Genomic DNA, 27,637 nt, shown 5'->3' on the forward strand with positions numbered 1-27,637 from the left:
ATCAGCCTTGCTCCGTGCTGCTCCTCGGAGCGCCCCCTCCCAACTCCAAAACCATCGGGTCCCGAGAGATTAGAAGTGTAGCCCCCAGCGGCGGTGTGCTGGAGACGGGGAAGCAGCTTGTGGTGTCACGCTGCTCCGGAAGCCAGGACAAGTACCCTGGGCCCCCGTGCAGAGCCCCCAGCAGCCCTCTCTTGCTCCCAGACCCACACCTGCCCGTGCCCCAACCATGCCTGGCACCTGCCGCCCTGCAGTGCCTCACCCCTGCAGGAGGGCCTCCCTCTGCCAGGCTGTGCCCAGATGCACAGGAACCCGAGGTCACTCCCTAAATTGACAGGGCCTCTTGTGGCCGCTTTGTGCTGTGTCAGCGTTGCAGTTCCTGCTGACAAGGGAGTGGGGTGGGGGCATGGGGGTTTTGCCCTGGACAGAGCTGAGCTCCCGGCAGTGAATTGAACAAAGCCAAGATGCTTGCACACACTAGAGCTGACCCAGGCAGCAGGAGTCCCTCTGTGTGTGTGTGCGTGCGTGTGTGTGTGTATTTGTGACTGTGGAGTTGGTTTGGTTTTTTTTTTTGGTCTTGTTTTTTGTTTTAAAGAAGCCCCGTCAGCCAAGACAAACAGAACCCAATCTCCTGGCGTCAGCTCACAGTTTTCAAAAATAGGCTGCTTCCCATGATGTCTTCCCTCCCTCTGTCTTGATCCAGCGCCAAGCCCTGCAGCCCTCGTAGCTAACTTATAAATCAAACTGAAAAGGGACGACTCTCGGGGTGCATCGTGTGACACGCACAGCTCCCCCTGGCTGGCGGCCGACAGGAGCTCCCAAAGGGCCCTGCCCGTGGGAAAACTCTCCAGTCTGCCCGGCAAGACCTGGGATCCCAAGGCACCCCCGCCCCCCACCCCCGGGAACCCCCTCTGTCTGTCTGGAGGGCGGCCAGAGCGCTCAGGGTGAAGCAGTGCCAAGCTTAGCGTGCTGGCCAGGGCCGCGCGCGCAAAGAAACGCGTTCATCACCAAGGCAAAGGGCCCTGCCGACAGTAGCTGCTCCCTCCCCGGGAGGCGGAGGGCGTGGGAAATGGAGAGAGTGGGAGAGGTAATTGGAGGTGTCAGCCCCCAGGTGGCACTGGTGTGGCTCATCCTCACAGGGGTGGGGGCGTGGGGGGTGAAGGTAGGGGCAGGTTATTGCTTCCTGTGTGTTGCAAAGCACTTCCAGGGGTCGCTGCCACCTGCCTGCTCCAGCCCTGGTTGCAGCTGTTGGCCTAAGGACTCATAGCAGCTGGCCGACTTTTGGGGGCCAGGATGAGGTCTAGAACCCCAGGCTGTCAGCTTAGCTGGAGCCCCCAAGGCAGATGGAGGCAGGGGTGCGTGGAGTGAGTGAGCATCTGCCATCATTCTCTGAGCTGGGTCAGCCAGTCCAACTCCAGCATCTCGTCCAGCAGTGCCTGCCTGCCTGCCAGCCTTCTCCTCACCCCCAACACTGAGCTGCTGCTGGCGGCACTGTGTTTTTAGACAGACGTCTCGGTTGGATTTGGGGGAGCAGCCCAGCGGGCTTACGGATCGCTGGGTGCACATGCCGGCCCCCGCCACAGCTCTCTCCGAGCCCGCTGCTCCTCCCTCCATGGCACCTTGCATTCCCTGGGCACTCACCCAGGATTCAAGTCCATCTCTCTGCAACCTTGCCCCTGCCCTGTCTTCTCAGGCCACGGAACAGAAGGAATCCCTTTCCCACGGTAGGACCTTAAAGATTTGAAGATGGCCGCCAGCCCTGCCCCCTGCCCCCTGCCCACTCTCCAGGGAGCAGGTGCAGCGGTCCGCGGCCCACCCTCTGATGACAGGTGGCTCTCTGTGCCTGCGGACACTGCCCGAGAGCTGAACACCTGCTCTGCTGTGTGGCTGTTAAGCGCATCTTTCTCACCCTGCGTGCAGGCCTGGGGCCAGGCCTGACATTTGACTCCTCTCATCTGTCCCTGCTCACGTCACCCCCTCGGCTGCAGTGTGAGTCGTTTTCTGGGGTCTTTAAAGCTTCTGATTCTTTTGGTTAAGTTTATTTATTTGAAAGGACAAGCAACAGAGAGAGACAGACAGACAGATCTTCCATCCACTGGTTTACTTCCCAAATGCCCACAGCAGCCAGGGTTGGGCCAGGCTGAAGCCCAGAGCCAGGACCTCCAACCACATTTCCCACATGGGTAACAGGGACCCGAGTACTTGGGGCCATCAACCGATGCCTTCCCAAGATGCATTAGCAGGGAGCTGGCATCAGAAACAGAGCGAGGACTTGAACCACTCTGATGCGCTCTGATACGGGATGCAGGCGTCCCAAGGGGTGGCTTTAACCTGCTGCCGCACAAGACGCGCCCCTGAAGGTCTCGATTCTGTCACCCAACTCCCTCTCCCAGTGTAGCCTTTAGAGCTCTGTCTTCAAGTGCTCACTTTGCATTGGCCCAGTGGTGCCAGGAAGGGCCGTTGTTCCACCGCCGTCTTTCAGATGCCAAGAGCAGCCTCCTGCACACCGAGTCTTCTCGCGTCGTGTATCAACCAGGACAGACCAGCTAAGGCCATTTCCTCGGCAGAAGGCAGCTTGTTCGACATGTCTGGCTCCACTCTCCCTCCTTCCTCGTCAGTTAGGGCTTTCTTCTCCCCTTTGCAGGGACAGAAAAGCGGTCCCCCCTCAGGCCTCCTTCAGTGGTCCTTCGGATGCCCCGACGGGGTTGGGGTTCGAGGAAAGCCGGAGGGCGAGAAAAGCCGGTTTTGTCAGGTGGGGGTGAACCTGGCCCTTGAAAAGAAGACAAAGGCGTTGGGATTGATGCGACAGGAGGGAGAAGGTGTCGGGTGGAGGCCCGGGGCACTAGTCACCAGCTCCTCCCCCGCTCCGCTGAGAGCCACAGGGGCAGGAGAACCAAGCTGAGCTCATTAGCAGTCAGGGAATCCCCATCGTGGCTGGCGCACGCTGGAAAGGCTGACCTGGCAAGCTGCAGGCTCTTGCATCTCGAACCCAGAAATACGGGGGCAGCGTCTGGGTGGTTTGGAGATGGAAAGAGGCCGAGGATGGCTAGGCCAGGCTGAAGGCGGGAGCCAGGAACTCCCTCTGAACCCCGAGTACTTGTGCCAACAGCTGTAGCCTCCCAGGAGACACTGGTAGGAGGCTGGATTGGAAGCATGGAGTACCTGGGACTCAAACCACGCACTTGGCTATGGGACGCAGGCAGCAGCTTCCTCTGCTGTGCTGTTCCCCAGTGGCCAAGCACTGGAACTGGTGAGAGAGCCAGGACTGGACCAAACGCTGTTGTATGGGATACCCGTGTCCCAAGCCAGGCTTTAACGGCTCTGCCAATGCCCCGGGGAGTAGTGGCCCCTGTAGGCAGAATGGGATTCCGCAGGGGCCTGCCTGTGGCCACCTGCTGTCCTGGAGTGTCCTAGGTGTGTTTGGAAATGACCTGTGGGCCCAGAGGTGGCCTTATTCCTCTTCCCTGCCACGTGACCCCACGCTATCCTCACTGGCAGGTCCTGTGCCTTGTAATAGCCTGCAGTTTGGATGGGTGGGGACGGAGGCTTTTCCTGTCCCCGGCCACAGGCAGCCAGTGCTTGCTGCTTGGCCACAGGCACCGGACGGGCCACACCTTCCTGAACTGGTCCTATGGGTGCGGTCTGCCTCTGCGGGAGGGAGTGGGATTCAGGATCCTTCTACCATCAGAGATTTTCTGTAGACTCCTGAGGGCCATAGCAAGAGAGGCTCACACAAAGCCTGGCCCCTGTGTGTGCAGGACACGCACTGTGGCCCAGAGAGTGCCTGGGGCACATGGCGGAGAGACAGGCAGTCACCTGCATCTTCTGTCCTGGCCCCAGTCACTCCTGCGCCATGGCTGCAGCATCCCCCCAGTTTTCCATCCAGGTCTCCCTCTAGCCTGTCACCAAAGCACGCTGGGGATACCTCTGCCCCAGTATCTCTTTTTTTTCTTGGTTAGGTGACGAGGGAGCATGGTCTTTCCAGGTTGACCTGCCTCTGCGCTCTAAGGGGGACATTTGCTGAGCTCTGTGACGGGTTAGAAATTGTCTTCTGCAGCCCCGGCTGTTGGAATCCTTCCCGTCGGTCCACGGTGCTTCCTTCTTCCCTATGTCTGGGCTTCCCGATGCTGTGTGTGTTTGCGTTCCCGTTGGCGGTCGGGCTCAGCCTGCAGTGTCTCAGGAGCACACTTCATGGCTGCGATGCGCGCTCTGTTGCTGCTTTTCCCATGGCGACTCGGCTTGCGCTGTGCGCATCCATGGGGACCCCCGTGGCAGTTACTGTGCAAAAATCTGTCACTGACCGAGGCCCCGGCCAGTTCTCAAGTGTCCCTCTCCCGGCTGGCCTGGGGGTATGAGCCAGTCGCCGTGGAAGAGAAAGAGCATCTTGCAAATGGTTCCCCCTTCAGTGCACGTGGGTGTCCCCCTGTGATTAATTTCCAGCGTCTGCCTCTCCTTATCGATTCTGGCACCGTGCGCCTGTGTAGCGAGGCCTTCTGCTTGGTTCAGGGGGGCCTGGGGACAGGTCTCGGAGGGAAGTAACATTGCAGCCGGACAGGAATTCCCCCATCTCGGAGTGCAGAGCGCATGCCTGAAAGAGGACAGTGGTGAGACCCTGGCGGTGTTTCTGGGGCCCGAGGGTTGAGCGCGCTTCACCCTCACGGTCCCCAGGTGGGCAGAGTGGAGGCACACACCTCCTTCCCCTGGCCGCCCCAAGCCTGGCTCTCCCCATGCCCCTCCCCCCACTTATCTGCCGCTGGACTGCTGTCACCTGAGGCTCCTAGGCAGGGCAGGGAGAGAGGCTGAGTGGTGTTTGCTCAAAGTCCCTGCTCCCAGGGGCCATCCCAGGTGGGAACCTGTTCAGAGAAGAGGCCAGGGCAGGACCCTGTACTGGGTTGCCTAGGAACCGAGAGAGATGGACAGCACCGTCCTGGCTGTGCTGAGGGCTCCGATCAGCATGGGTCAAGGCGAAGGGCACCTGTGGTAGGACAGACAGGGCCCACAAGCTGCCCGACCCGAGGCCAGAGTCCCCGGCAGAAGATTCTCTTTCAGGCGAGCCCAGGGCTGTGCTCAGATGTTTCTGGGCTCACCTACCTGGGCCAGGCATCTTCCTTCCCCCACTCCCGGGGAAGGAGCCCCAAAGCCTGGGCACCCTCAAGGCGGGAGAGGGGGTGGGAGGCTGCATCTGGTTGGCCACTGTGCTGTCGGGCAGGTGTCCTGCCCCTGCCTACAGGAGCCTCTAGCTGTGGGGAAGGGGGCGTGTGTCTCCGGGACCCCACCTGCCGCCTTGGGCCGAGTGTGGACTACAAAGGCCTCCACTGATGCATCCCCCCAGAGCATCTGGGAGCACCTCCTGTGTCAGCCTGGGGTCCTGCACCCTCTCTGCCCCCCGGGAGCCCAGCAGGAGAGACCCTGAGTTGTGGGTCCCAGGGGGCAGGCGAAGGGCCCTTCAGGCCTGCCCTGGGAGCTGATTCAGCAGAGGGTAGCAGGAGGCCCTGACCTGGAGGCCGGGAGACGGAGGGGGTAGCGCTAAGCAGTGCTGCCAGGGGGTCAGGTGCTCCATCTTTGTTGTACAGAGGAGGCACAGAGCCCTGGCAGGCACCCAAGAAGAAGGGCGTGGGTGAGGATTCTCTGCTGGGACAGGCAAGGCTGGCAGGGAGCAGCCCGACCCAAGAACCCCCAGAGGGCCACCGCGTGCAGAGCTGTAACATCTGGAGTGCCATCCTCGGCCAGCCGGGGAGCCTGGGGGGAGCTTTGGACAAGGCGACACATGGACAAGGCGACAGAGGTGCCACCACTACAGTACGCCTTGTGCAGTCCTAAGATAGACTTGGGCTGTGGAGGGTGGTGTTAAATTAAGCGCTGGTATATTCTAAATGACGAAACCCCTGCACCCAGAATTCCACTTGATGGAAGCTCTTCTGGAAAAACACAGGCCTAGGAGAGCACGCGCGCGTGTGTGTACACATGTGTGTACATGCGTGTGTGTTGTGTGTGTGCATGTACAGATGTGCGTGTGTGGGCATGTGTGTGCTCTGTGCACACACGCACAGATGTTCGGGGCTGCTCCAGGTTGGCCAGAAGAAGCGAGCCCACTCAGCAGGTGGCAAAGAAGAGAAAGGTAACGCACAGTAAGAGGATGCACTGCACGGCTGTAGTAAGAGAGAAAGCAAGGTGCAGGCAATTGCGTTTTTACATTTTGTGCCAGCGCCCCCTTGTCTCCAAGGCGATCGCGGGTCAGCCTACGGTTTTACGAACAAGCCATGTACTCCGTTTGTGACTTAAGAACCAGTGCAGATTTTGTTCAAAGGCGGTGGAACGTAGACAGAAGCGGCACCCAGCAGCCCCTGCAGAGGTGCGTGTCCCCCCCCCCCCCCCAGGAGCTGAACAGGACCTGCCGCGCCATGCAGCAGCGCGTCGTGGAGCTCATCTCCCGCGTGTCCAACGAGGAGGTCACGGAGGAGCTGTTGCACGTCAACGACGACCTCAACAACGTGTTTCTGCGCTACGAGAGGTGGGCCCCGGCCCCGCCCCTGGTCCCGCCCCCACCTTGAAAGGAGCATCGCCATAACACAGGGATGTCTGGCATAGACAAAGGAGAGAGCTGGAGATCACAGGGGAAATGCCCGTTAGGGATGCTAATGTGTTCTCGGAGGACAGGTGAGCGGCCTGTGGCCCTCACCAGGGGTGGGGCGGGGGACCTGAGCAGCAGGAAGCTGGCTGGGGGGGGGGGGGGATTAGGCTGTGCCTGTGTCTTCCCTGTCCCCAGGGGCCATGCTTTGAATTTGACAAGGATTAAGGGGGGGGGGGAGCTCCGCTAAGGAAAAGGATTTCCTCTTCACCACCTTTAAAGAGAGAAAGGAAAAAAAAAATGGCTTTTCCCTTTGTAAATGTCAGTGTGTCCGGACTGCTCCTGAGACGCAGACAGGGTAGGCAAGCTGCTGCTGCCGCCGCTGCCGGGTATGCTGTCCAGGACACACACACGCACGCGCACACTCTCCCTCCAACTCCCTGCAGCCAGATCATGTACAGTCTAAGGCCACCAACTGGACATTCTCCCACAAGACAAAATGCAAAACACCTGATTTAGACCTAGTAGTTAGTATTTTTTTTTTTTTTAAGATTGATCTATTAGGGCCAGCCACTGGCATCCCATATGAGCTCTGGTTCAAGTCCTGGCTGCTCCACTTCTGACCCAGGTCCCTGTTAATGCACCTGTGAAAATAAATACATAAAATCTCTTTTTTGGAAAAAGAAAATAACAGCATAGTCCAGTTATTATATATTTATTTGGGGGTTGTAGGCTTCACTCCCCTACAACCCCCAAAAGGCTGTAACAGCTGGGGCTGGGTCAAGATAAAGCCAGGAACCTGGAACTCCATCCTGGTCTCCCATGGGGGTGGCAGGGACTCAAGCACTTGGGCCATCACCCACTGCTTCCTTGGTGTATTAGCAAGATGTTAGATTGAAAGTAGAGTAGCCAGGGGTTGGCGCTGTGGTGCAGCGGGTAAAACTGCCACCTGCAGTGCCAGCATCCCATATGGGCACCAGTTCAAGTCCCGGCTGCTCCACTTCTGACCCAGCTCTCTGCTGTGTGGCCTGGGAAAGCAGTAGAAGATGGCCCAAGTGCTTGGGCCCCTAAACCCACATGGGAGACCTGGAAGAAGCTCCTGGCTTTGGATCAGCCCAGCTCCAGCTGTTGCGGTCATGTGGGGAGTAAACCAGTGGATGGAAGACCTCTCTCTCTCTCTCTCTCTCTTTCTCTCTCTGTGCCTCTCTGTAACCCTACCTTTCAAATAAATAAATATTTTTTTAAAAAGTAGAGTAGCCAGGACTCCATTAAGGCTCCCATAAGGGAGCTGCCTAACCTGCTATGTCCCCAAATCCACCCTGCCCAGGACCTCCTGGTTAGTTGAACAGGAAGTTTAACAGCAGGCACAGTCCCCACCCATCACCCTGATGGCTGCACCTGGGACTGTCCTAAATGACCCAGTGTCAAGGCTGGAAAGGACCTCGACCAGGCCAGCCTTCCCCGCTGAAAGAGGGGGAGCCCGAGACAGCCCCGAGGTCCTCACCGCCTCTGTGCTCACCAGCCAGCGCGCCACTCACTGCGTGGTCTCGTCCCCGGGGACAAAGGCCTGGCACCAGGGAGAGTCACAAGGACACACACTGCCCTTTGTGGGCTCAGGGTGATTTTTGTTGTGGCTATCACAAGCAGCTGTGGCGGGAGGGACTGGCGGTCCCCTGCCCATCTGATGGGGAAGGTCACCTCTGCCCACCCCGTGTGGGTGGGTGAACAGGAGCAGATCGGAGGGCCTCCACACCAGCCTGCGGCCGCCTCGTATCACCCTATGGCTCCACTTCCCCCAAGTGAATGGACTTAGGTTTGGGGATTTTTTTTTTTTTTTTTTTATATAGACAGACAAATAGACCCAGACAGACGCAGCTCCTGTCTGCTGGTTTACTCCCCATAGGCCCACAGTGACCAAGGCTGAGCGAGGGGCCTGGGTAGCACCAGGAGCAGGAAATTCCATTCACGTGAGTGGCAGGAGCCCAGCTGGCTTGAGCCAACACCGCCACCATCCTGACTTTACATTAGCTGGAGTCAGGAGCCAGAGCTGGGACTCGAACCCAGGCACTCTGGAGTGGGATGCGGGCATCTTGGGTTTCAATTTTCCAGCTATTGCTGGAACAGCTTAACAGGAGCTAACAGGGCATTTTCACCCAAGAATCCGCGAATCTCAGCGTTACAAAGAGCCCAGAAGCACGGCTGGGGCCAGCAGCCCTGAGCTGCCCCACCCTGGTCAGTTCCTCCAAGACAGGGTGGGAAAGGCACCCTGGGACTTAAAATGTTTCAGATGTGTTAATGTTCCTGTCCTGTTCCTGGAGCGCAAACACAGAGAGAGCAAGAGACAGACAGACATCGTCAAACCTCAGTGCACACACCACCCAGCCAGATTGTCCCTGCTGGGACACCCTCGTCCCCAGCAATTAGGAGGTCGGTGTGGAGCCGCGCACCCCACGGAAGCCACTTTCTCAGGCTCCCCTTACCGGCGACACTGGGGGGCTTTGAGATCCGGGGTGGGTGGACCCATCCTCTCCCACCTCTGCACCTGCTGACTTGCCACCCCCAGGCTCTCTGTCCCACGTGCAGTCTGGGTGGTGTCCTGGGCTGAGCACCCACCCCACCCATTATCCCCCAGCACAAGCTTGGCACTTCTCCACGTACAGCGGCTGACCGTTCTGCTGTGTGCTGGCCAGCTCCCCCCACCCTGATACCAATTCGAGTCCCGTGGGAGACAGAGGCAGGCTGGTCCACCCAGCGGGGGAGCCCCAGGCATGCAGACAAAGGCGCCACACGGTTTAGGTGTGGATCCACATCCTCCCAAATGGTGCTGAGGTTGAGGTCCTCCTCCCAGGACCCCCAGCCTCTGCTCTGCCCCCAGGAGCCCTGCTCAGGCTGTGAGCACCACGGCGCCATGGCAGGTGCGCCTCTCTCCTTACTTCTGCCTTCTCTTCCCCGCTAGGTTCGAGCGGTACAGGTCGGGCCGGTCAGTTCAAAATGCCAGTAACGGAGTAAGTGTAGCTCCAGGAGCTCCCCTCCCGTCGTGGGGGTGGGGGTAGTGGGGGGGGAGGGGGGCGGCCGCCCCAGTTTGGCCTCGCCCTGCCTTTTTCTAGCTATGGTTAAAATCTTTTCATAATTGTGGGGTAAACTCTGGTTGGGAAAGTGCCTTGGGCACCCTGAGGGGAGCTGACACCTGTGGCTCTCAGGACAGTTACTAGTGGGGTCACACACGTGCGCGCGCACACACGCACACACACCCGTCACTCACAACGCTCCCACCTCTCCTCTCCTGCCGGCGTCTCACCCTGCACATGCTCACACGCCCGTGTCACGTTCTCGCAGGTGTTAAATGAGGTGACTGAAGACAACCTAATAGACCTGGGCCCCGGGTCTCCAGCCGTGGTGAGCCCAATGGTGGGCAACACGGCGCCCCCGGCGTCCCTCTCCTCCCAGCTTGCAGGCCTGGGTGAGTTGGGGGTGGGGGGGTGAGGGAAGACTTAGAGAAAGCATCAGTGTGCTCCTGGGGTCTGGCCAGTTGCACCTGTCTGAGTGCATAACTCTGGCCCTGGCACTTGAAGTGTAAGCCTGTGTTGGCAAACAGGCTGGGGGGGGGGCAAGTTCCAAGGAATTGGAATTTGTTGGCTTCTAGAAGAACAGCGTAGCCGGCTGTGTTCTAGCTAGGATAGTCCACGTGGCTGAAGCCGTCTGCTTTCGCATGTTCCCTGGGCCGAGGGTTAGGTTTGAGAAGGATGCTCCAGCCACATCAGATCCCAAATGGACAGACTGTGCCTGCGGGGGTGTGCCTTCCTCATCCTGTCCCAGCCACCTTAGGTGTTCAGGGTCTGACCCGTAGAAGGAAGTCACCTCTTTCCCATGGTCCACTGGGTCCCAAAGACTGCCCCTGCTTGCGTCACACCAGATGGCACCAATTCATGACGAGCAACAGTGCTGATATTGACGGCCTTAGCGAGCTGGGCCCTCGGAATTCCCTCCCATGTGCTGGTCCCTCCCCCCACCCCCGTTTTCTCCCCCTAATCCATTTCTACCTTCATTTCAGCGAATTAAGCTTTTGTCAGTGGCCTGCCGGTTGCGGTCATCCTAGCTGTAACCGCTCTCTCCCCATCAGCACCAAGATTCTACCGAGCAGCCCACACGTGGCTGCCAGCTTTAATATCTGAAATTCAAATCGGAGCCACTGCCTGGTTCAGCGCTGCCTGGTGCTCCCACACACTCATGCGTCTGCCATCCCAGCCACTTCCCGCCTCCCGCCTCTCCCCACAAGGCCCGGCCCCTTCCCTGGCCCCCCAGGGCCGTGCCTTTGAACTTGCCCCTGCCCCTCCTCCTGCAGATTCAAGCTGCCTCCCCCCCGCCCAGGAGCTAGATCGGAACTGGACATTGTGGGTGCCTAAGAAACAGTGACAGGATGTGTACATGACCCTAGTCCTTAGATACCCTGAGTGCGTTAACGAGGGACACACGGAGAAAGGGGCATGATGGGAAATTGCCGGTGCCCTGGCCCTCGGTCCCCACCTTCTCACGCCAGCAGGGCCCCGTCACTTGTGACACCTCCTTCCTTCCTTGAGCAGCTTGTGGGGAGGGGGCGGCAGTGGCTGTGCCTGCACGTGGCGCCCTGGGGACGCTGCGGGACGGGGCCTGACGCTGCGTTCTCACGTCCGCTGCCACAGACTTGGGGGCCGAGAGCGTCAGCGGCACCCTCAGCTCCCTGCAGCAGTGCAGTCCTCGGGACGGCTTCGACATGTTCGCCCAGACCCGAGGGAATTCCTTGGCCGAGCAGCGCAAGACGTACGTGGACCCCTCCCAGGGCCCTCTTGGGACAGGGGTGGGGGCTGGGGGGTGGGCCCAGGCCAGCACACAGAGGCCTTTACTTGCGAGTCGCTGCTTGCTGGGAACTTAGCGTGACCCACAGCCGTGGAATGAGCGCCAGCCGCCACCCCCAGCCCCCATGCGCAGGGAGCTGGGAGCAGAAGGGGCAGCCGTGCAGGGCAGGAACAGGTTTCCGTGGCAGCAGCTCCAAGAAGAATGCGCCGTATGGGAATGGAGGCGTTGGTTCCAAAATAGGCAGTCCCCCGCATGGGGGGGGGACCGAACACACACGCGGCATCTGGGGGCATCTGGCTCCATGCAGGAGCACGCCGAGGCACCACGCCCCCTTCCACAGCCTCGCAGGTCCAGCTGATGGGCTCAGGGGCCCGGGAGCACCCCTCAGAGGCTGCTCTGCCCTCCTCTGGGGAGCCTCAGGGCCCTCCAGCACCCTGTCACTGAGCTCCAGAGATGCCTGGAGCCAGGAGCGTCTCTTCCAGGTCTCCCACGTGGGTGGCAGGGGCCCAAGCACTTGGGCCGTCTTCTACTGCTTTTTTCCCAAGCGCTTTAGCAGGGAGCTGGATCGGAAGTGGAGCAGCCGGGTCTCGAACCGGCGGCCACATGGGCTGCTGGCATCACAGGCATTGCTGGCCACTGACATTCCCAGCATTGATGCTCGGGAGAGGGACGTGGAGGCATGCACCTCTCCCAGGACCGGGGCGGGGAGGGATCAGTGGCTGAGTGCATGCTTGACCTTGGTATACTGGTTCCAGCGGCAAGGAGACAACACAGGCCCTTAGCCTCTGCCCGGGGCCGAAGTCACGGAAGATGCTTTTTCCAGTGACCTCTGAGGGAGGGGCCCTGGGACAGAGTGAGACCCAGGCCACCGCCCTGATCTCCCCTGACCCCTGGGGAGACCTCACTGCTCCTGCGCCTGTTCCCCAGGGTCACGTACGAGGACACCCAGGCCGCCAGTGGCCTCACCACTGCACTTGATCACCGGAAACAGACCTCCGAGGTGGTACGTCTTCTACCCCTGTTTCCTGCCTGGAACCTTCTAGAGGGAAAGTCGGGCAGTTTGGTAAAAGCTGGCTGGGTAGTTTGACAAAGCTGGCTTGCACAGAGGGCGGGGACCCTCTGGGCACTGGCCCCGGGGGGAGCACCTGGATGCCACCCGGGGGTCTTCAGCCCAAGAGGTAGGAGACAGACTGAGGGGCACCCAGACGGCAAGCGGCAGGGAATCCCATCCTAGGAATGCCGCCCCCTCCTTAGGACGGCAGAGGCTGGCTGAGCTCTGTAACCATTGGTGCTGCCAGGCCCAGCCGTGCCAACCCCAGTGGAACACAGGGGAGGCTCAGATCCCGTTCAAGGGGCTGGCACAGTGGGGGGTGGGGGGGAGGAGGTGGCTGGGAGGAGGTCTAGAAGGAGCAAAGCCACCGAGGAGGCCCTTGGGAGAGGAGGGCGGCTGTGGAGGGCGCCCCGCACAGCCCGGGTGCCCCCAAGAGTCCAGTTCCCCGGAAGACAGAGACTTCTTGTCTCGGGCGGCTGGGGGAGTTTTATCCTTTGCGCCCGACTCAGAGCCAGGGAGGGGTGCTCATGAGACAGCTGCAGCTCCTGTCCGGGCGTCCGTCCACTGCTTGGGGAGTCTGCGGAGGGATCTTTGCTTCCCCGGGGTTAGTTCTCTGCCTCCTGCCCCCAACTGTCCAAACTGGCTCAGGCAGCAGCAGCAGTGGGTGGGACTCCTCACCACTGGCCCCAGGCAGCCTCTTCTGCACTGGCCACCAGGGGGCGCAGAAGAGCCTGTGCCTGCCTTGGGTTCTCAGCACCGCACACCCAAAATCTCAAGTGTCCCCCCATCCCCGCCTAATGCATGAGGTGTCAGAGAGGCAGGCTGGGGACCTGTGACCCTGGCCTGGCTTGGGAACAGTCCCATTCCTGACCCCGGGGGGCCAGCCTCGCCTGCTCCCCACTCTGGCCCCCAGGGACCTGCCCTGTCCGTACCAGCCTGTGGCTTGCCACAGCACTGTAGTTATCAGCACCCAGGCCTGGGGCCAAGTCCAGGAGACGTGGGATGACTGGTCACCTTTCACCCAGACTGGCTCGCTCATGTCAAAGGTCCCGATGACTTGAACAGTCTTCTGTTTACTTGCTGAGAAGTGTGGTGGCACCGGCTACAGCCTGGGGTGCCTGGTCCCATGCCATCACACTAACCCAGAAGTAGAAACTGGGCCACAGGAGAAACTGAGACCACACACAGGGAAGACGGGGCGGGATCGTGTAGCCACACCTCCTGCATGTAACCCTGTAGGAACTCTTGGTTGCTAAATAGACAGGTGGGGGGGGCGGGGGCAGGGCTGGGAGCTGGGGGGGAAGCCTTGGGTCACATTTCCTTGCGTGACACACCATCACATCTGAAAAGTGACTTTACCAACCTCTCTATCCTGGGTCTTGCTGTGACTTTTCTGTCCTCGGCCCAGCAGACAGGGGAAGGTGGGGACCCCGCCTTGGAGCCCATAGACAGCTGGCTCCTGACCCAAGGAATGGTGAGGAGCCCCGCCCCTCACCTGCCCGCGTCACAGCTGTGCTTTCCTCTCGCCACCTGCTCCAGCCCTGTGGTCAGACAGGACCAGGCCCGCTCGGTGCCAGATTCCCCTCCTGCCTTGTGTAATCTGGAGCCACAGACTCCAGCCCCGAAACACCTGCGTGGATTGTCCTGCTGAGATTGGTGCCCTGGCTCCTCAGAGCCTGGAACAAAGACAGGAATGAAGGGCGGGGCCTTCTGCCCCACTTGCCTCTCTCTGCAGCCCTGGGCAGTATTGGTTTTTTTCCAGGATGAGCGCGAGTTCCTCTGGCGTTGGCCTGGGAGGGTTCGAGTCCAGGTGTCTGATCGGCAGGAGGCGTCCCTCTAGGCCAGCGCCTCGGAACTCGGTGCTCTCAGGGTTGGTGGATTCTTCTGATTTAGATATTTGTGTCCACTGAGATGCCCCCCAGAAGGTCTCGAGCCTTCTGAAACAAACACAGCAGGAACAGAAGAGAGAGACGAAGCCGGACAGGACAGCAGCCTCTGCGCAGTTCCTTCCTGTGTGGCCCAGAGCCCTGGCAAGATCTCTCCTGCCTCTTGGGTTTGGCCTGAGCCTGGCGCATGGACAGAGTGTCCGGGTGGGCCGCCTACCTGCGCAAGGACTCGGGCCACACAGGACCCGTGCAGCTCCCCGCCGGAGTGAGCCTGGCCCAGTGGCCGTGGCAGGCCGGCTCTGGGTGAGAGGAGCTTCTTCCTACAGCCTGCTCCCTCGTTTGATGCTCCGGGGCCCGCTGGGCTGTGGCCCACTTGTGTGAGATCCAGGCCGCGCGCCCTCGTGCCTACTAATCCTGCAACAAAAAAAATACTGCCCACGCCAACTGCCCTGAGTGTGGCCTTGGCAGCTGGCGGTGGCACCTGCCTCTGCCCACACAGGCTGCTCCCCGCCCCCTGCCTGTCCCCACGTAGAACCCCAGTCCCTAACTTCCCAGAAACAAACCCAACTAACAGCGTCTGTCCGTCGCTTTGCCTTATTTCCCACAGCGTAGAAACCTGGAGTCTTTCTAACCCTGCCAAGTACAGATTCTTTACTTGGAAACTTTTTGTACTATTGAGCGACACCTAAAGCTTCTCGACTCTTCCTGCACCTGAGGCGAGGCTTCTAGAAACAGCAAAGCAGCCCGCCTGAGCTACAGAGACCACTCCTGTTGCCTTGAAAATCGGGCAGCTGCACTCCCCAGGGGAGGTCCCTGCTGGACACCTGGAGACCCCCAAGGCCCTGAGACACCTCCAGACACAGCCAACCAAGGCTGGGGTAGCAGGCCCCACCCAGATCTGAGACGGCCCCACCCAGATGCGAGGCTGCCCCGCCCAGATCCGAGATGGCCCCACCCAGATGCAAGGCTGCCCCGCCCAGATCCGAGATGGCCCCACCCAGATGTGAGGCAGCCCCGCCCAGATCTGAGGCCCCGCCTCTTTCCACTCTGGGTGTGGGTGTGGGTGTGGCTGGGCTGATGGGCCCTTGTCTCCCCCTGGGAGGGCCGTCCAATGCTAGCCTCTGTTCTTTTTCTCTCTTCACATCTCTTCTTCCTTCCTGTCTCCCTCCTCCACCTGTTTCCTCTTTGCATCCTTTACCCATGAGGGGTGCTGCTAAGGTCTCCTGGGCCCATCGGAGCCAGCAGCCTCCCCAGGGACCTGCCAGACCAGCCTCTGGTCTGGCGAAGGCTGCCCCCATGCGCCGGGGCAGAGAGCAGGCCCCCTCGTCCCAGCATGGCACCCCTTTCCCCAGCTGGAGCCCTCTTCCTCCGTCCTGTCCCTGCTGTTCCTGTTCCTGTGTAGTCCATGGATGCCGGCCGCCATGTTACTGGAGGGCTCTGTACCTGCTGAGAGAGTTCCCCAGCCCTTGTAGCTCAGGATTTGCTGTCCCGTGGCCAGGAAACCCACCTCCTCCTCGGATGAGAGAAGCTTAACTGTTACCCAGCATGCTCCGGCTCCACAGCAGTTCATGCCTGGACGCCGAGGGCTGTCCATTCACCAGGAGGGGTCACTTCCGGTCATTTCTGCCCACTCTGGGTGTCTGAACGAGGAAGCAGAAGCCCTGGCCTGGGCATGAAGCAATCTCAAGCCGGAAGGGCATTGACAGTGGGCTCTGCAATCGCTCTATCTCACGGACAGGGACACGGGGGCCAACATTTGCCCAAGTCCTGTCCCCTGCTCCTGCCTCTCCACCTAGAGAGGGGTTCAGGCAGCAACCCAGGAAAGAAGAGAGAGGCCACTGGCCGCGCTGGGCCGCTCCCAGACTCCACTGGCTCCCCGGGGCATGGGCTAAAGGGAGCTATTCCTAAACATCTTATTTGGAAAAATCTGGGAGAGCAAGGAAAAATGTTCCCAGAGTCCCAGGCCTGGGTGTGGGGCAGGGCGGGGGGGGGGGGTGATCTCTGAACAGAAACACAAAGATCTGAGCCAAAACTGCAGGTTTAAGGCCCGTGAGCCCTTTCGTGGCATTTTTTTTTAACCCAAGCTTTTGCCACCCAGCACACAAGTACCTTCCAGAGAGACCAAAGCTGGACAGGTAGCAAAAGGGTCCGTGTGTGTGTGAATGTGTGAGTGCGCGCATGTGTGTGTGAGTGTGCACATGCGCGTGTGTGAGTGCGCGTGTGTGTGATGACCACAACATGGGCCCTGTTTTCTCTCTGGAGAAGTAGCTGACTGTGCAGGCTTCCCCGCAGGGCACTTGGCTTGGGCACCTTCCTCCCAGAGCCAGGCTTGCCGACTCACAAACATGGAAACCGTGAGAGCTGGCACCTCCCATGCCCAGGCACGTGTCCAGCGGGAAAAACAGCGCATGAGCCCCTCCCAGCCCCGCATGAGTAACCCCCACCCCCGCACCCCCACCCCAAGTTTGCAAGCCAGGGTGATAAGAGCGCCCTCCTTCTTCAGCTCGGGCATCCTTTTAAAACGGCAGCACGGAGCCCTCCTCCTCTGGCCCGTGGCTGCCTTTTCCCTGGGAGCCCAGGGAGGAAGACAACCCAGCCCCCAGAGCCGCCGCCGCCGCCCTGTCACACTGGCTCCGGGCCCTCCGCCCACGAGCCCCAGCCCTGTCCCGCCGTGGGCAGCAGGGGTCAGGGCTGCTGGTGTGAATTCTTTCCCTCTGTCAGGTCATGTTGTTTTTTTGGGCTTGGTAAACACAGCTGATGCAATCTTCTCGCTGGAACTTTATTCTTACCCTAGATCCTGACATGGGACTAACGCCAACTCTAAACACAGCGCTCCCCCCCCCCCCCTTCTAGAAATAATAGACTTGCGAAGGCCTCTCAGACTGAGGCTCAGGCCGGGAGGCAGGTGAGCCTGCTTAGGGGCTGTCACCCCCTTCTGGGGGCTGGGAGCCAGCGCTCCATTAACGGGGCTCCTGGGAGCAGGTGCACACTCACTTTTTGGCCACTTGACAGCAGCGTAGTTTTAGTGTTTCTCAGACTCAGCCTCCGCAGCCCTTGGCACAGGTGGCCTAAGGTGTGGGGATGGCACCCACGAAGCCCACCCATCCCAGCCTACTCAGGAGCCCCGAGGGGACTCCCCAGCGCCCCCAGCCTCTGCCCGCCCCCTCCGCTCCTCAGCTGAACTCGGAAAGAAGCTACTGCACCCAGGCTGCTTCAGGCCCCCCCCCCCCAAGGAGGCTCAGAGGAGACAAAAGCCCCACGATGGTTCCTCTTGTCATCAGAGGCCTGGGTGCTGAAATGCACCCGCCCCTGTCGATAGGGACCACACCTGAGCTTGACTGCCGCTGCCCACAGGCTGTCCTTGTGTCCTCTCAGAAGCATTTTCAGCTGAACAAACAGATCGCCACCGCCTTCCCCTTCCCCAGCCCCTGCACCTGGCTCCCTGCTCCCCGGCACCACTGGGGACACCAGGGGTCCCCTCTGGGCTCTGGCTGACACCCTCTGGGCTGGCTGCACAGGAGGCAGTGGGACTCCTCTGGCTGCCACAGCTGATGGGCCCCGGCTCTGGCGCCCTCCGCGGAGACTCCGCCAGCCATAGTCAAAAAGTTGTCCATGGCAAGAACCCGTCCTGCCGTCTCCCTTCCCATAACCCGCCGCGGCCGCCTCCCTGCTTCCTCACCTGCCATTCCATGTGCAATGCCCCGAGCTGCCATGCCACTTGTGGTCGTGTTATTGGTTTGTGTTGGTTTTTTTTTTTGTTTTTGTTTTTGTTTTTGTTTTTTGAGTTTGTTTATTTATTTTGCTCTGTGTACGTTCTGGTTTGATTTGGGGGTTGCTTTGACGATTTACTTTGTTCTGGTGTTCTGTCTTCTCTTCGCCTGGCTGTGTGGGGCTGCCTGGCACCCCCGTGCCCGCCACCGCTGCTTGCCGCCTCCATAGATCCCCGTGGCGCAGCCCTCTGTCATGGACGACATTGAGGTGTGGCTCAGGACCGACCTGGTGAGACGCGAGACTTTTTTATTTCCGGTGCGGGCGTGGCAGGCCGAGGCTTCTCTGAGACAGGCCTCGGAAGGCGGGTGGGGAATTCGGCAGGGGAATGGGAGAGACCCCCGGGGGCAGGCAGGACCGCGCACAGGCGCCAGCAGCTCACTGCGCATGCGCTTGCGTGTGCACCTGCCTCCCCACCCGGGACTCCCGGGGCCGGAGGTGCTGTGACAGCGCCAGCCCCCATGGGTACAACCTCCCTCAGACTCACTTCGCAGTCTGATGTGTGTCTCTCTGTGTGTGTGTGCGTGCGCACGTGCTTGGGTGGGTTTTTTTGGGGGGGTAGGGGAGTATTTTTTGTGTTTCGTATTTCTTGTTTCGGTTTTTCATTTCGGCTTTTCAATGGTGAAATATCTACACAGGTGACTTGTTTCCACTGCCCTCTTGCCCACATCGGCGACTTTTCATTCAGGAGAACCCCTGCCTCCATCAAGAGAGAAAGAGAGAGAGAGAGAGAGGGAAAAAGAGGGAAAGAGAGGGAAAGAGAGGGAGAGAGAGAGAGAGACTATGGGGGGAGGGGCAGATCCTTGATCCCCTCCTGGACCCGGAGGCTCAGATGCTCCGAGGGTCCTCAAAGGAGGCCTTGTCCCCCCCTCCCCCAGGCTGCCTCCAGCCAGGGCCCCCCAACTTCTCCAGGCCCCGTGGCCAGAAGGCCAGGCTTCCCAGAGATACTGCCCGGTGATCTCTCTCCCAAGGCGATGCCTCGAACTGAGATGGCTTCTGTCACAGAAGCCACACAGAAGGGGCCAACGTCCTCCCCTCCCCCAGTAAGGAGACAACCTCCACACACCCCATCCCAAAAGGGCGGGAATGGGGCTCGGGAGGAGGCTGGCGCAGCTCCCATGGGCCTCCTGCAGTATTGGTGTGGACAGCAGCGGGTGGCAGAGCCGGGGGTGGCGTGCTTGGGTAGCAGGCCCTTGGCTTCTCCCCAGGGTGCAGTGTTGCCAAGGGTGGGGATAGGGGTGGTCCCACCCCCGCCATGGCCCCAGGCCAGAGAACCAGCCTCCTATTTTTGGATTTTTCTTTCTGGTCCTTGTAACATTCCAAAACCTAGAACCTATTTTTTTAAATTAGTTTGTTTTTTGCTTTTATTTTTTTAAAAAACAAGAATCCTCGTTCTCCAACAAGAAGAGTGCTAAAAAAAATAATAAATCCAGGAGTGGGGAACCATGGGGAGTTTAGCTCGGGCTGTGGTGGGCAGTACCACCCAGAGGGTGTGGCCAGGACCAGCCCTGACACCCCCCTCTCTCTGCTTCTCCCACAGAAAGGGGACGACCTGGAAGAGGGTGTCACGAGCGAAGGTAGGACCCCATAAGCACCTTCCGAGGACCGCCCCGGCTCCCTGGTTCTGGGGACCCCCTTTCTCTCCCTGCTGCCTCCCCCACTCTCATTCCTAGAGCCAGGGCCACCCCTGCCAACTCTGGAACTGGGTGGAGGTGGGGGGTGGGGATGCACTAGAGAGGGGGGCAGGTGCTTGCTCCATGTTTTCCCAAGCCTCCCCTGGCATGGCCAGCCTGTCTGCCAGTTACCGGGCCCCTACCCACCCACACCTTGTTGGGCTTCCTGGGGGCCCCCGCAGGTGGCAGAAGCCTGAGGCTGGCCCCAGGCAGGAAGGGCCCAGGAGTGTCCTGGCTCTGGCTGGCTGCTTGCCCTGCCCTCCCCCCAGGGTGCAGACTGGAGCTGGGGTGGGGGGGCATGCTGGGATGGTGAGCTCCTGGAGCCGGCGGGGTGGGCAGCCCCCAACCCCGGGCCCTGGGCTTGGTCTGCGTTGCAGAGTTCGATAAATTCCTGGAAGAACGAGCCAAAGCTGCTGACAAGGTCCCGGACCTCCCTTCACCCCCCACGGAGGCCCCCGCCCCGGCCGCAAACCCCTCTGGCCGGAAGAAGCCAGAGCGGTCAGAGGATGCCCTCTTCGCCCTGTGAGCTCTGGGCCGTTCACCTCCTCCAGGCAGGTCACCGCCATTTCCCCGGTGGACCCCAGGCAGTGGCCACCCCCACCCCGCCCCGCTGCCTGCACCTGTGTCTCCATGGAAACGCCACTATGTTTGCTCCCAGGCCCTCCCTGGTCAGGACCGGCTTGTGTCATCTTCTCTCTGGGTGTGGGGTCGGAGACCTCCCCCTCCCCTACAGACCCCTAGGCCCATGGCCACCCTGGAGGGACAGGCAGCACCCCCCTCCCATGCCCTGGTGCCTGTCCCGCCCAGCTTGTGGCTTCCCCAGGCATGCTGCCCCCTCCCCTCCCTTCCCAGAAAGGTCTTTGGGCCCGGAGTCTGGAAGGGCAGGGCCCAACCCCTCCCCTTCCCCCCACGGGCACCATCTCCCTCCTCGGACTGCGTGTCCCCTTGTGGCACTTGGCGAGCTCAGCACTTTAGAAGGTCCTGTGGGGTTCTCCCCCTGCTGTCACTCAGCTGCCCAGAGCCAGGGACCCAGGGACCCACCCACCCCGGCCAGGGACCCGAGGGCAGCATCGTGGGACAGGGGACGGCGGCCCGGGGCACCTGACCGCATTGACTCCCATACACCAACCCGCACACCTGCACGCCCGCACCCACCTGCACACCTGTCCCAGGATGCACTGTGGGTTCTCGGGGTGCCTGGCCCAAGGCAGTCTCCCCACCTCTACCTCCAGAGGCCAGCAGCAGAGAGTGGTGCGCCTCAGCCTCCCCCCTCAGACAGCCCTGACAGCCTGACTCCTGCCTCTCCTGTCCCCAGGCACCCTTGTGGTCCCTCTCCTGACCTGACCTTAGGCTGACGGAGCAGGTGGGCGCTGGGACACCTGCTCCGTGATTCCTGGCCGTGGGCGAGGGACTCACAGCTCCGCCCAGCTTGGTCTGCCCTGACGCCCACCGCCCCCCCCCCACTGCTACGGCTGCGTTGCCCCGCCCCCCCGCCGAGTCTCGGGCCAGCTCGCGGAGTCAGATCCCGGTCCCTTCCAGTACACGGGTCGCCACATGTTCCCAGCCCATGGTGCCATCTCCCCTCCCCATCCACCCCCTGCCGCCGCCAGAGCTGAGCAGTGAGGAGGCCCAGAGACCGGGCTGGGGCACCAGCCGGAGCAGTGCCCGTGGAGAGAGGCCCATTTGCCGCCCAGAACTCCACGCCCAGTGCACCCCCAACCCCCACGGCTGCCTCCCCAGGAAGACCTGGTAGCTGGCCCCGGGGCCATTATGTCCGCAGAACCAGTGGGAAAAGTCACACCCCAGTCCTTGGACCCAGCACGCGATGCACCCCCACTCTGCCCTGACCCCTTTTCTCAGCATCGCTGTGGCTCCAAGACCAGCTGGGATGCCAAGGCCTCTGCAGGGCCCGTGGCCAGGAGGCTGCAGGTGGCCCCAGAGGGGTTGGGCAGCGTGAAAGCCAGCCAGGGCTACCTGTGCCGCCAGAGCTCCGCCTCCTTGCTTTTTGGGAAGTTGGAGGCGGGAGGGGAGGGGAGGGGCAGGCCCTGCACCCCGCAAAGCTGTTCTCCACACCAGAGTCGCCCCGCCCCCTCCAGCCCCCACTGCTCTGGGGGCAGTGACTGACAGGAGACCAGTGGCCTGTGAATGCCCACCTGCTTTCCTGGTCTGCAGCCACTCCTACCTGCCGGGGGCGGGGGCCGCCTGGAAGAGGCGCCCTATCAGGGCCTGGGCCGCCCCTGCCATCCAGGGGAGGGAGGGGGCGTGGCCTCGGCAGGCACGCCGGACCCTCGCGAGCCGCCCGCCCCTCCGCAGTGTTAGAAATCACAGATACGGTGTGTGCTTAATTACACTAAATTATCGCCGGCATTCCGCATTAAGCACTAATTACACCTGATGATAGGTTAAAATATTTATTTTGTCAAAATATTTTCTTGGGGATGCGTTTAACCTTTTCTGTGTTCCTTGTGTGCCGGGATGTTAAAAAACGGGCCTCCCTACCTCCCTCCGTGGCCAGCCGGCAGCTAGGGCTAGAGCACCCGAGGCTGAGGCCCTCAGGGCCGGAAACTATCTCACTGCTGGCTTTGGGCCGGAGGGGAAGGGGGCCGTCCATCTGTCCATCCTGTCTGTCTGTCTGTCGCCCTTGGTGTGAGTGCCTGTGCCTTGCTCCCAGCCCTGGCCTCCCTCTGCCCACCCCGAGGTCCTGGAACCCAGGGCACCCATGCGCCCTCCTTCTACCCATCCATGCCCACCCCAAAGAGCAGGGGCCCAGCTTCGAGTCCCTTCAGCTGCCCGGTCGGTCGGCCGCGGGGGTGGGGTGTGAGGGACGCCTGCAGCCAGCGTGCTCACACCCCCCCCCCGGAAGTTGCTCCCTGTGGGATCCACTTCTCCAGCGCCCAAGAGCCAAGGCTTCCAACCTGCAGCCACCAGCCCCCACCCCTGGGGGAGGGGCGGGGAGGAGCCCCAGACCCTCCCTGGGCGCTGTCCCGGCACACCTGTCTCCCAGAGCTTGGACTTGGTCTTGGAGGGTTCTCAGGACTGCCTGGGGACAGGGGGTCGGCGAGGGTAGGGATGGGGGGCTACCGAACAGAGGCGTGTGTGGAGCAGTCTGGTGTCTCGTCGCTGTCCTGTGTCGCGGTAGGGGCAGAGGTGGTCTGGAGGGTGGCTCAGAGCTACCCCGGGGCACCCATCCTCTCAACTGGCTCTCTCTCGCAGAAGCCATCTCTCTCTCTCTCTTTCTCTCTGTTTGAGTCCTTGCATGTAAAATACTGCACAATAAATAATTGAGCAAACACTCCTGTAAGAGCTCTTTGCTGGCTCTGACCGCCTGCAGGGACGCCCCTCCCCCAGCCTGCCCACCTGCCTGAGCTGCCCCATGTGGGGGGGGGAGGTGCCAGAGATCAGCACTGTGGGTCCTCCTTTGTCTTGCTTTGCACCCCAAGCAGGCAAGGGAAAGCTGCTCCCCCTGCCTGGAGCACCCACGGCACCCAGCAACAGCCAGAGGCGGCCCCCTGAGTCCCTATAGCCTGGCTGGGTGTCAGCCTGGTCCACAGAACCTGAGCTTGGCACTGAACTTGAGGCCTATCCTCCACTGTTTATGTTAGCAACTTACTGAGAGAGAATTCAGCTAGCACACAACTATGCCTTTGCAGCGTATCACTGGGTATTTGAAAGGAGAGGCAGAGAGAGAGAGAGGGAGGAGAGGGCTTCCATCCCCTGGTTCACTCCCCAGATGGATGCAACCTATCAGGAGCTTCTTCCAGGTCCCCCACATAGGGGCCCAGGGACTTGGGCCATCTTCCACTGCTTTCCCAGGCCATAGCAGAGAGCTGGATCGGAAGTGGAGCAGCCGAGACTAGAACCTGTGCTTATATGGGATGCCAGCATTGCAGGCAGTGGCCTTACCCACTTACCCACAGCGCTGGCCCCTCACTGGGCAGTTTTTAACATCTTTGTGGGGTTATGTGACCATCAGTACAAGTGAGAGCCAAGAACTCAGGAGTTTAAACTTAAAAAATAATGTGTGTTTATTTGAAAGGCAGAGTAAGAGAGACAGAGAGAGATCGTCCACCTGCAGGTTCACTCCCCCAATGCCTGTACGAGCTGGAGCTGGGCCAGGCCGGAGCCAAGAGCCGGGAGCCCCAGCCAGGATTTGCAAAGGCGCAGCAGGGACCCAAGCACCTGAGCGATCATCTGCTCTGGCTAGGATGTGCGGGGAACTGGGCTGGAGGCAGAGGTGGGGCTCATCACCGCGGGGCCCCAAGCGTTCGTATCTTTGCCCACTCCCTGCCTTTTTTAATAAACAGTGAGTATGCATTGGAGAGCTCCGACCAGCTTGTTAACGTTCCGTCCTGCAGCCTGCAGCAGAGCCTTCCCGGGCCAAAGCTGGGGCCAGGAACCCAGCCTGGGTCTCCCACGTGGGTGGCAGCAGCCCCATCGCTGGAGCCACGCCTGCCACCTGCATTAGATAATTACTAAATTACATTTTATTATTTATTGATTTGAAAGGCAGAGTTACAGAGAAAGAGGGAGAGAGAAAGAGGTGTTCCATCCGCTGGTTCACTCTCCAGGCGGCCACAACGGCCGGAGCTGCGCCGATCCGAAGCCAGGAGCCAGGAGCCTCCTCCAGTTCTCCCACACGGGTGCAGGGGCCCAAGGACTTGGGCCATCCTCTGCTGCTTTCCCAGGCCACAGCAGAGAGCTGGATCAGAAGTGGAGCAGCCGGGACTCGAACCGGTGCCCATATGGGCCCATACGGGCCTGGATGAGTGGCATACGTGACACAGTCCCCAAGACCGGCCACCAGCCCGGCTCGGGAGTGGGGCTCGGGCCCGACTCTCTTGCCTGATAGAAGCTAGTTGGGTCCATGGTGGGGACCGTGCTGGGACCACGACCCTGGCGGGTCAAAAGTAGCAACACCCGGCTCCTGAGAGCTCAACAGAAACCCTGCCTGCTTCCTGTCAATCAGGCTGAGATAGAGGCCCGCCCATGCGGAGGGGGAGGGGTGGACCTCTGAGATGGGGAAGCCTGCAACCCCAGGCCCTTTGAACACACAGCCTGGAGCCTGAGTCCCTTCTGTGCCAGACCCTGGGCCTAAGCCGGGTCCCTCTCCTATGGGGAAGTGGGTGTGGCCCCGAGACACCACCGCAGACTCCCCAGGGCACCTGGTCCCCCTGTGCCTTCTGTGCCAAGCTGGGCCTGAAGGGGGGAGCTCACAGCTGGTTGGGTCCCCAGAACCGAGGCACTGAGCCTTCTTCCAGACCCTGCGGGGAGGGGCGTGGGGGGGTACTCTGACTCAGCTGAGCCCTGGATGCAAGAGGTTGTGGCCGAAACTGGTTATCCAGAAAGAATGACTTATTGGTTTATGTAACGGAATCAAGCTTCAGGCACAGGTGGATCCAGGTGCTTATGGTGTCAGCCAGGAACCTGCCTCTTCCTATGCCTTGGCACTGCTCCCTCTCTCTGGCTCAGCTCCCTGTGGACGTCCTACCGGCACGGGGAGAGAACCCCTCTTTCGCAGTAGTTCCAGCCAAAGCCCCACCCTGAAGCAGCAGGCTTGTTATTAAAGGCAGGGTGAAGGCTGGGCAGGCACAATGCGGGGGGGCGGGGTCCCTACAGCGTGGCGGGAGGGCCGGGGAGGGGGTGGCACTGGACCAGTGTCAGCGCTCCCTCCACAGCCCCAGGCGGCCTCCTGACACTGCAGCCCCAGGAGCTGCTTTACCGGGGCATTGTGGGGGCACCTGTGCAGCAGGCCCTCACCTGGGGTGGGAGGAGCCTCTTCCCAGCCCCCAGTCTCCCAGTCCTGAGCCTCAGCCCTTAACTGTGCAGCGGCGTGGGCCCGACCGTCGAGCCCAGCGACCCGGGATGAGCCTCCCTGGGCTGGGGGCAGAACAGGCCATGGAAGCTCCTTGAGGGACTCAGGCTAAGCTGGGCGGCGTGCACAACCACTCGTGTCAGCCCTCACGGGCTCCGTTGCGCGCACACACACACACGGGGCGGGGGGGAGACTTCCTCCCGGTGGCTCCAGGCCGGGAGCAGGGGACCCTAACCCAGGCTCGGCGGGCGCCTGCAGCCATGAAGAGTGGCCGCGGCTGGCTCTGGCCTGGCTGCCCGCTCCGAGCCGGGGCGCTCAGGGCACGGGTGCGAGCGCTGGCCCGGGCAGGCGCCCTGCCCCCGATGGCTCGGAACCCATTGGGAGGAGGAGGGGGGCGGTCTGGCAGGGGCTTTGCTGGGGGTGGGGGGGGGTGGCTGGGCGCGACGCACACCCCCCACCCCCACCGCACCCCGCCCCGCCCAGGCACGGCACGGACAAGACGGACAAGCGGGGCTGCGCCATGCCCAGGACGCGCGCACCGGCCCGACTGGCCCCGGGGCCGGACACGCCAGCCGCGCCGCGGCCCCGCCCCGCCCCCGGGGGAACAGGCGCCGCGCATGTGACCCAGGGCCCGCGAGCCGCGCGCTGACGTCGCGTCACCCCACTCCGGGCGGGGCGCTCATTGGCTGCGCCGGGCGCGCGGGGCGGGGCTTGCCTGGCTCTGCGCCCCCTTTACCCTCACCCCCACCCCACCCCGGCGATCCGGCACGGGTCTCCCCAGCCGTGGCCCAGCCTGCGGAGCCGGGCAGGGCTCTCGGAACTGCAACACCCCCCCTCCCCGCCCTGGCCTAGCAGAAATCGCGCGTCTTCGCGGCCTCAGTTTGCTCACCCTGCAAAATGGGGTGGTGACAGCTGCCAAGGCTGCTGGGGGCAATGCATGGGTTAAAACAGGACAAGGAGCTGGCACACTGGAAGCGCTGGGTGATGACAGAAGACAGCGGCGTGGAACTGGCTGGCTGGGGCCGCGTGGGCAGCCTGGCGTTGACCCCTCAGCACCGCCCACCGCCCCACATCCTGCTGTGTTCAGAGCCTCCGGGCCAAGAAGGGGTGCATCCAGGGTCTCCTTTGGAGGTCCTGGGGTTTCTGCCGGGTGGGGGTGGGGACCAGCAGGGCTCCCCTGCAGAACCCTGTCCCCTGGCCTGGCCCTCCACACCCTTATCTTGCCCACTCGCACTCTTTATTCCAAGCTGTGTTTCTTTGGTGGCCAACACCGAACGCACTCCAGCCCCGGCCCCCGACCCCCGACCCCCGACCCCCGACCCCCGACCCCCGAGTCGCAGCCATGAACTGTGCAGCACGGGGCGGGGGTCTTCAACCAGGCTCAGGTCCCATGGGCCTTTGCAGTGACCTTGTTTTAACCGGCTCCTGGCATCTGGAGCTATGCTGAACCCATTTCGGTAACGGCGGGGCGGATCCCCAAGACCATGGCCCCTGGGGATTCCGTACCTGCCTCTGTCGGTACCCGGGGCAGGCGGAGGAAAGACCAGTTCAGCCGCCCGACTTGGAAGAAAAGTGTTCTTGGGGGCATCGCCTGGCACCCCCTAATCCCATCCCTGTCCCCTGGGAAGAAGGGCTTGTTTGAATTTTCAGGGAAAGTCACCGGATGCCAGAGGCCTCCTGGGGGCGGGGAGGGGGCGAGCCTGAGAGACCCCAGCCAGCATCTGGAGAGGGCAAGCCCTGGGTGGGGCCCCTGAGCAGGCTGCCTGTGCAGGCGCTGTAGCTTAGAGACCCTGTGCGGGTTATCCGCGTGCAGGCTGAGCCCCAGGCCCCGGGTGTCTGTGGCTGGCTTCTCCCTGCAGGGGTACCCCACCCCCCTTGCAGGCTGCACCCCGCACTTTCCTCCCTGCACGGGTGTGGACGTGAGCGGACAGGCTATATAACTGGAGTCAGCCGGGGGCGGTCTTAGGCATGCTCTGACTGGCGGAGCCTGGGGGAGTGGGGGTGGGCGGAAGGTGCAGACCCCTGCCGAGTCTCCCCGGCTGCCCTCCA

At 61.5% G+C, this 27,637-nt stretch overlaps 1 protein-coding gene across 4 annotated transcripts in view; it reads left to right on the forward strand.

Annotated features, from left to right (window-relative positions):
- Nucleotides 1-23,068, forward strand: part of TOM1L2 (target of myb1 like 2 membrane trafficking protein) — a 124,628-nt gene extending 101,560 nt beyond the window's left edge. The window contains exons 8-16 of one of the 4 annotated variants that reach the window (XM_062215596.1): nucleotides 6,375-6,508; nucleotides 9,522-9,570; nucleotides 9,902-10,025; nucleotides 11,245-11,362; nucleotides 12,326-12,401; nucleotides 13,858-13,923; nucleotides 18,275-18,334; nucleotides 19,644-19,680; nucleotides 20,154-23,068. In XM_062215596.1, the coding sequence (XP_062071580.1) occupies nucleotides 6,375-6,508; nucleotides 9,522-9,570; nucleotides 9,902-10,025; nucleotides 11,245-11,362; nucleotides 12,326-12,401; nucleotides 13,858-13,923; nucleotides 18,275-18,334; nucleotides 19,644-19,680; nucleotides 20,154-20,302 (813 nt within the window). In that variant the 3' untranslated portion in view covers nucleotides 20,303-23,068. The remainder of the gene's footprint in view (nucleotides 1-6,374; nucleotides 6,509-9,521; nucleotides 9,571-9,901; nucleotides 10,026-11,244; nucleotides 11,363-12,325; nucleotides 12,402-13,857; nucleotides 13,924-18,274; nucleotides 18,335-19,643; nucleotides 19,681-20,153) is intronic. The other 3 variants (XM_062215597.1, XM_062215598.1, XM_062215599.1) reach the window with 3 other exon arrangements.
- The last annotated feature ends 4,569 nt before the right edge of the window (nucleotides 23,069-27,637 follow it).

The sequence above is a fragment of the Lepus europaeus genome, chromosome 18 (genome assembly GCF_033115175.1).
Source record: "Lepus europaeus isolate LE1 chromosome 18, mLepTim1.pri, whole genome shotgun sequence".
Taxonomy (NCBI): Eukaryota; Metazoa; Chordata; class Mammalia; order Lagomorpha; family Leporidae; genus Lepus; species Lepus europaeus.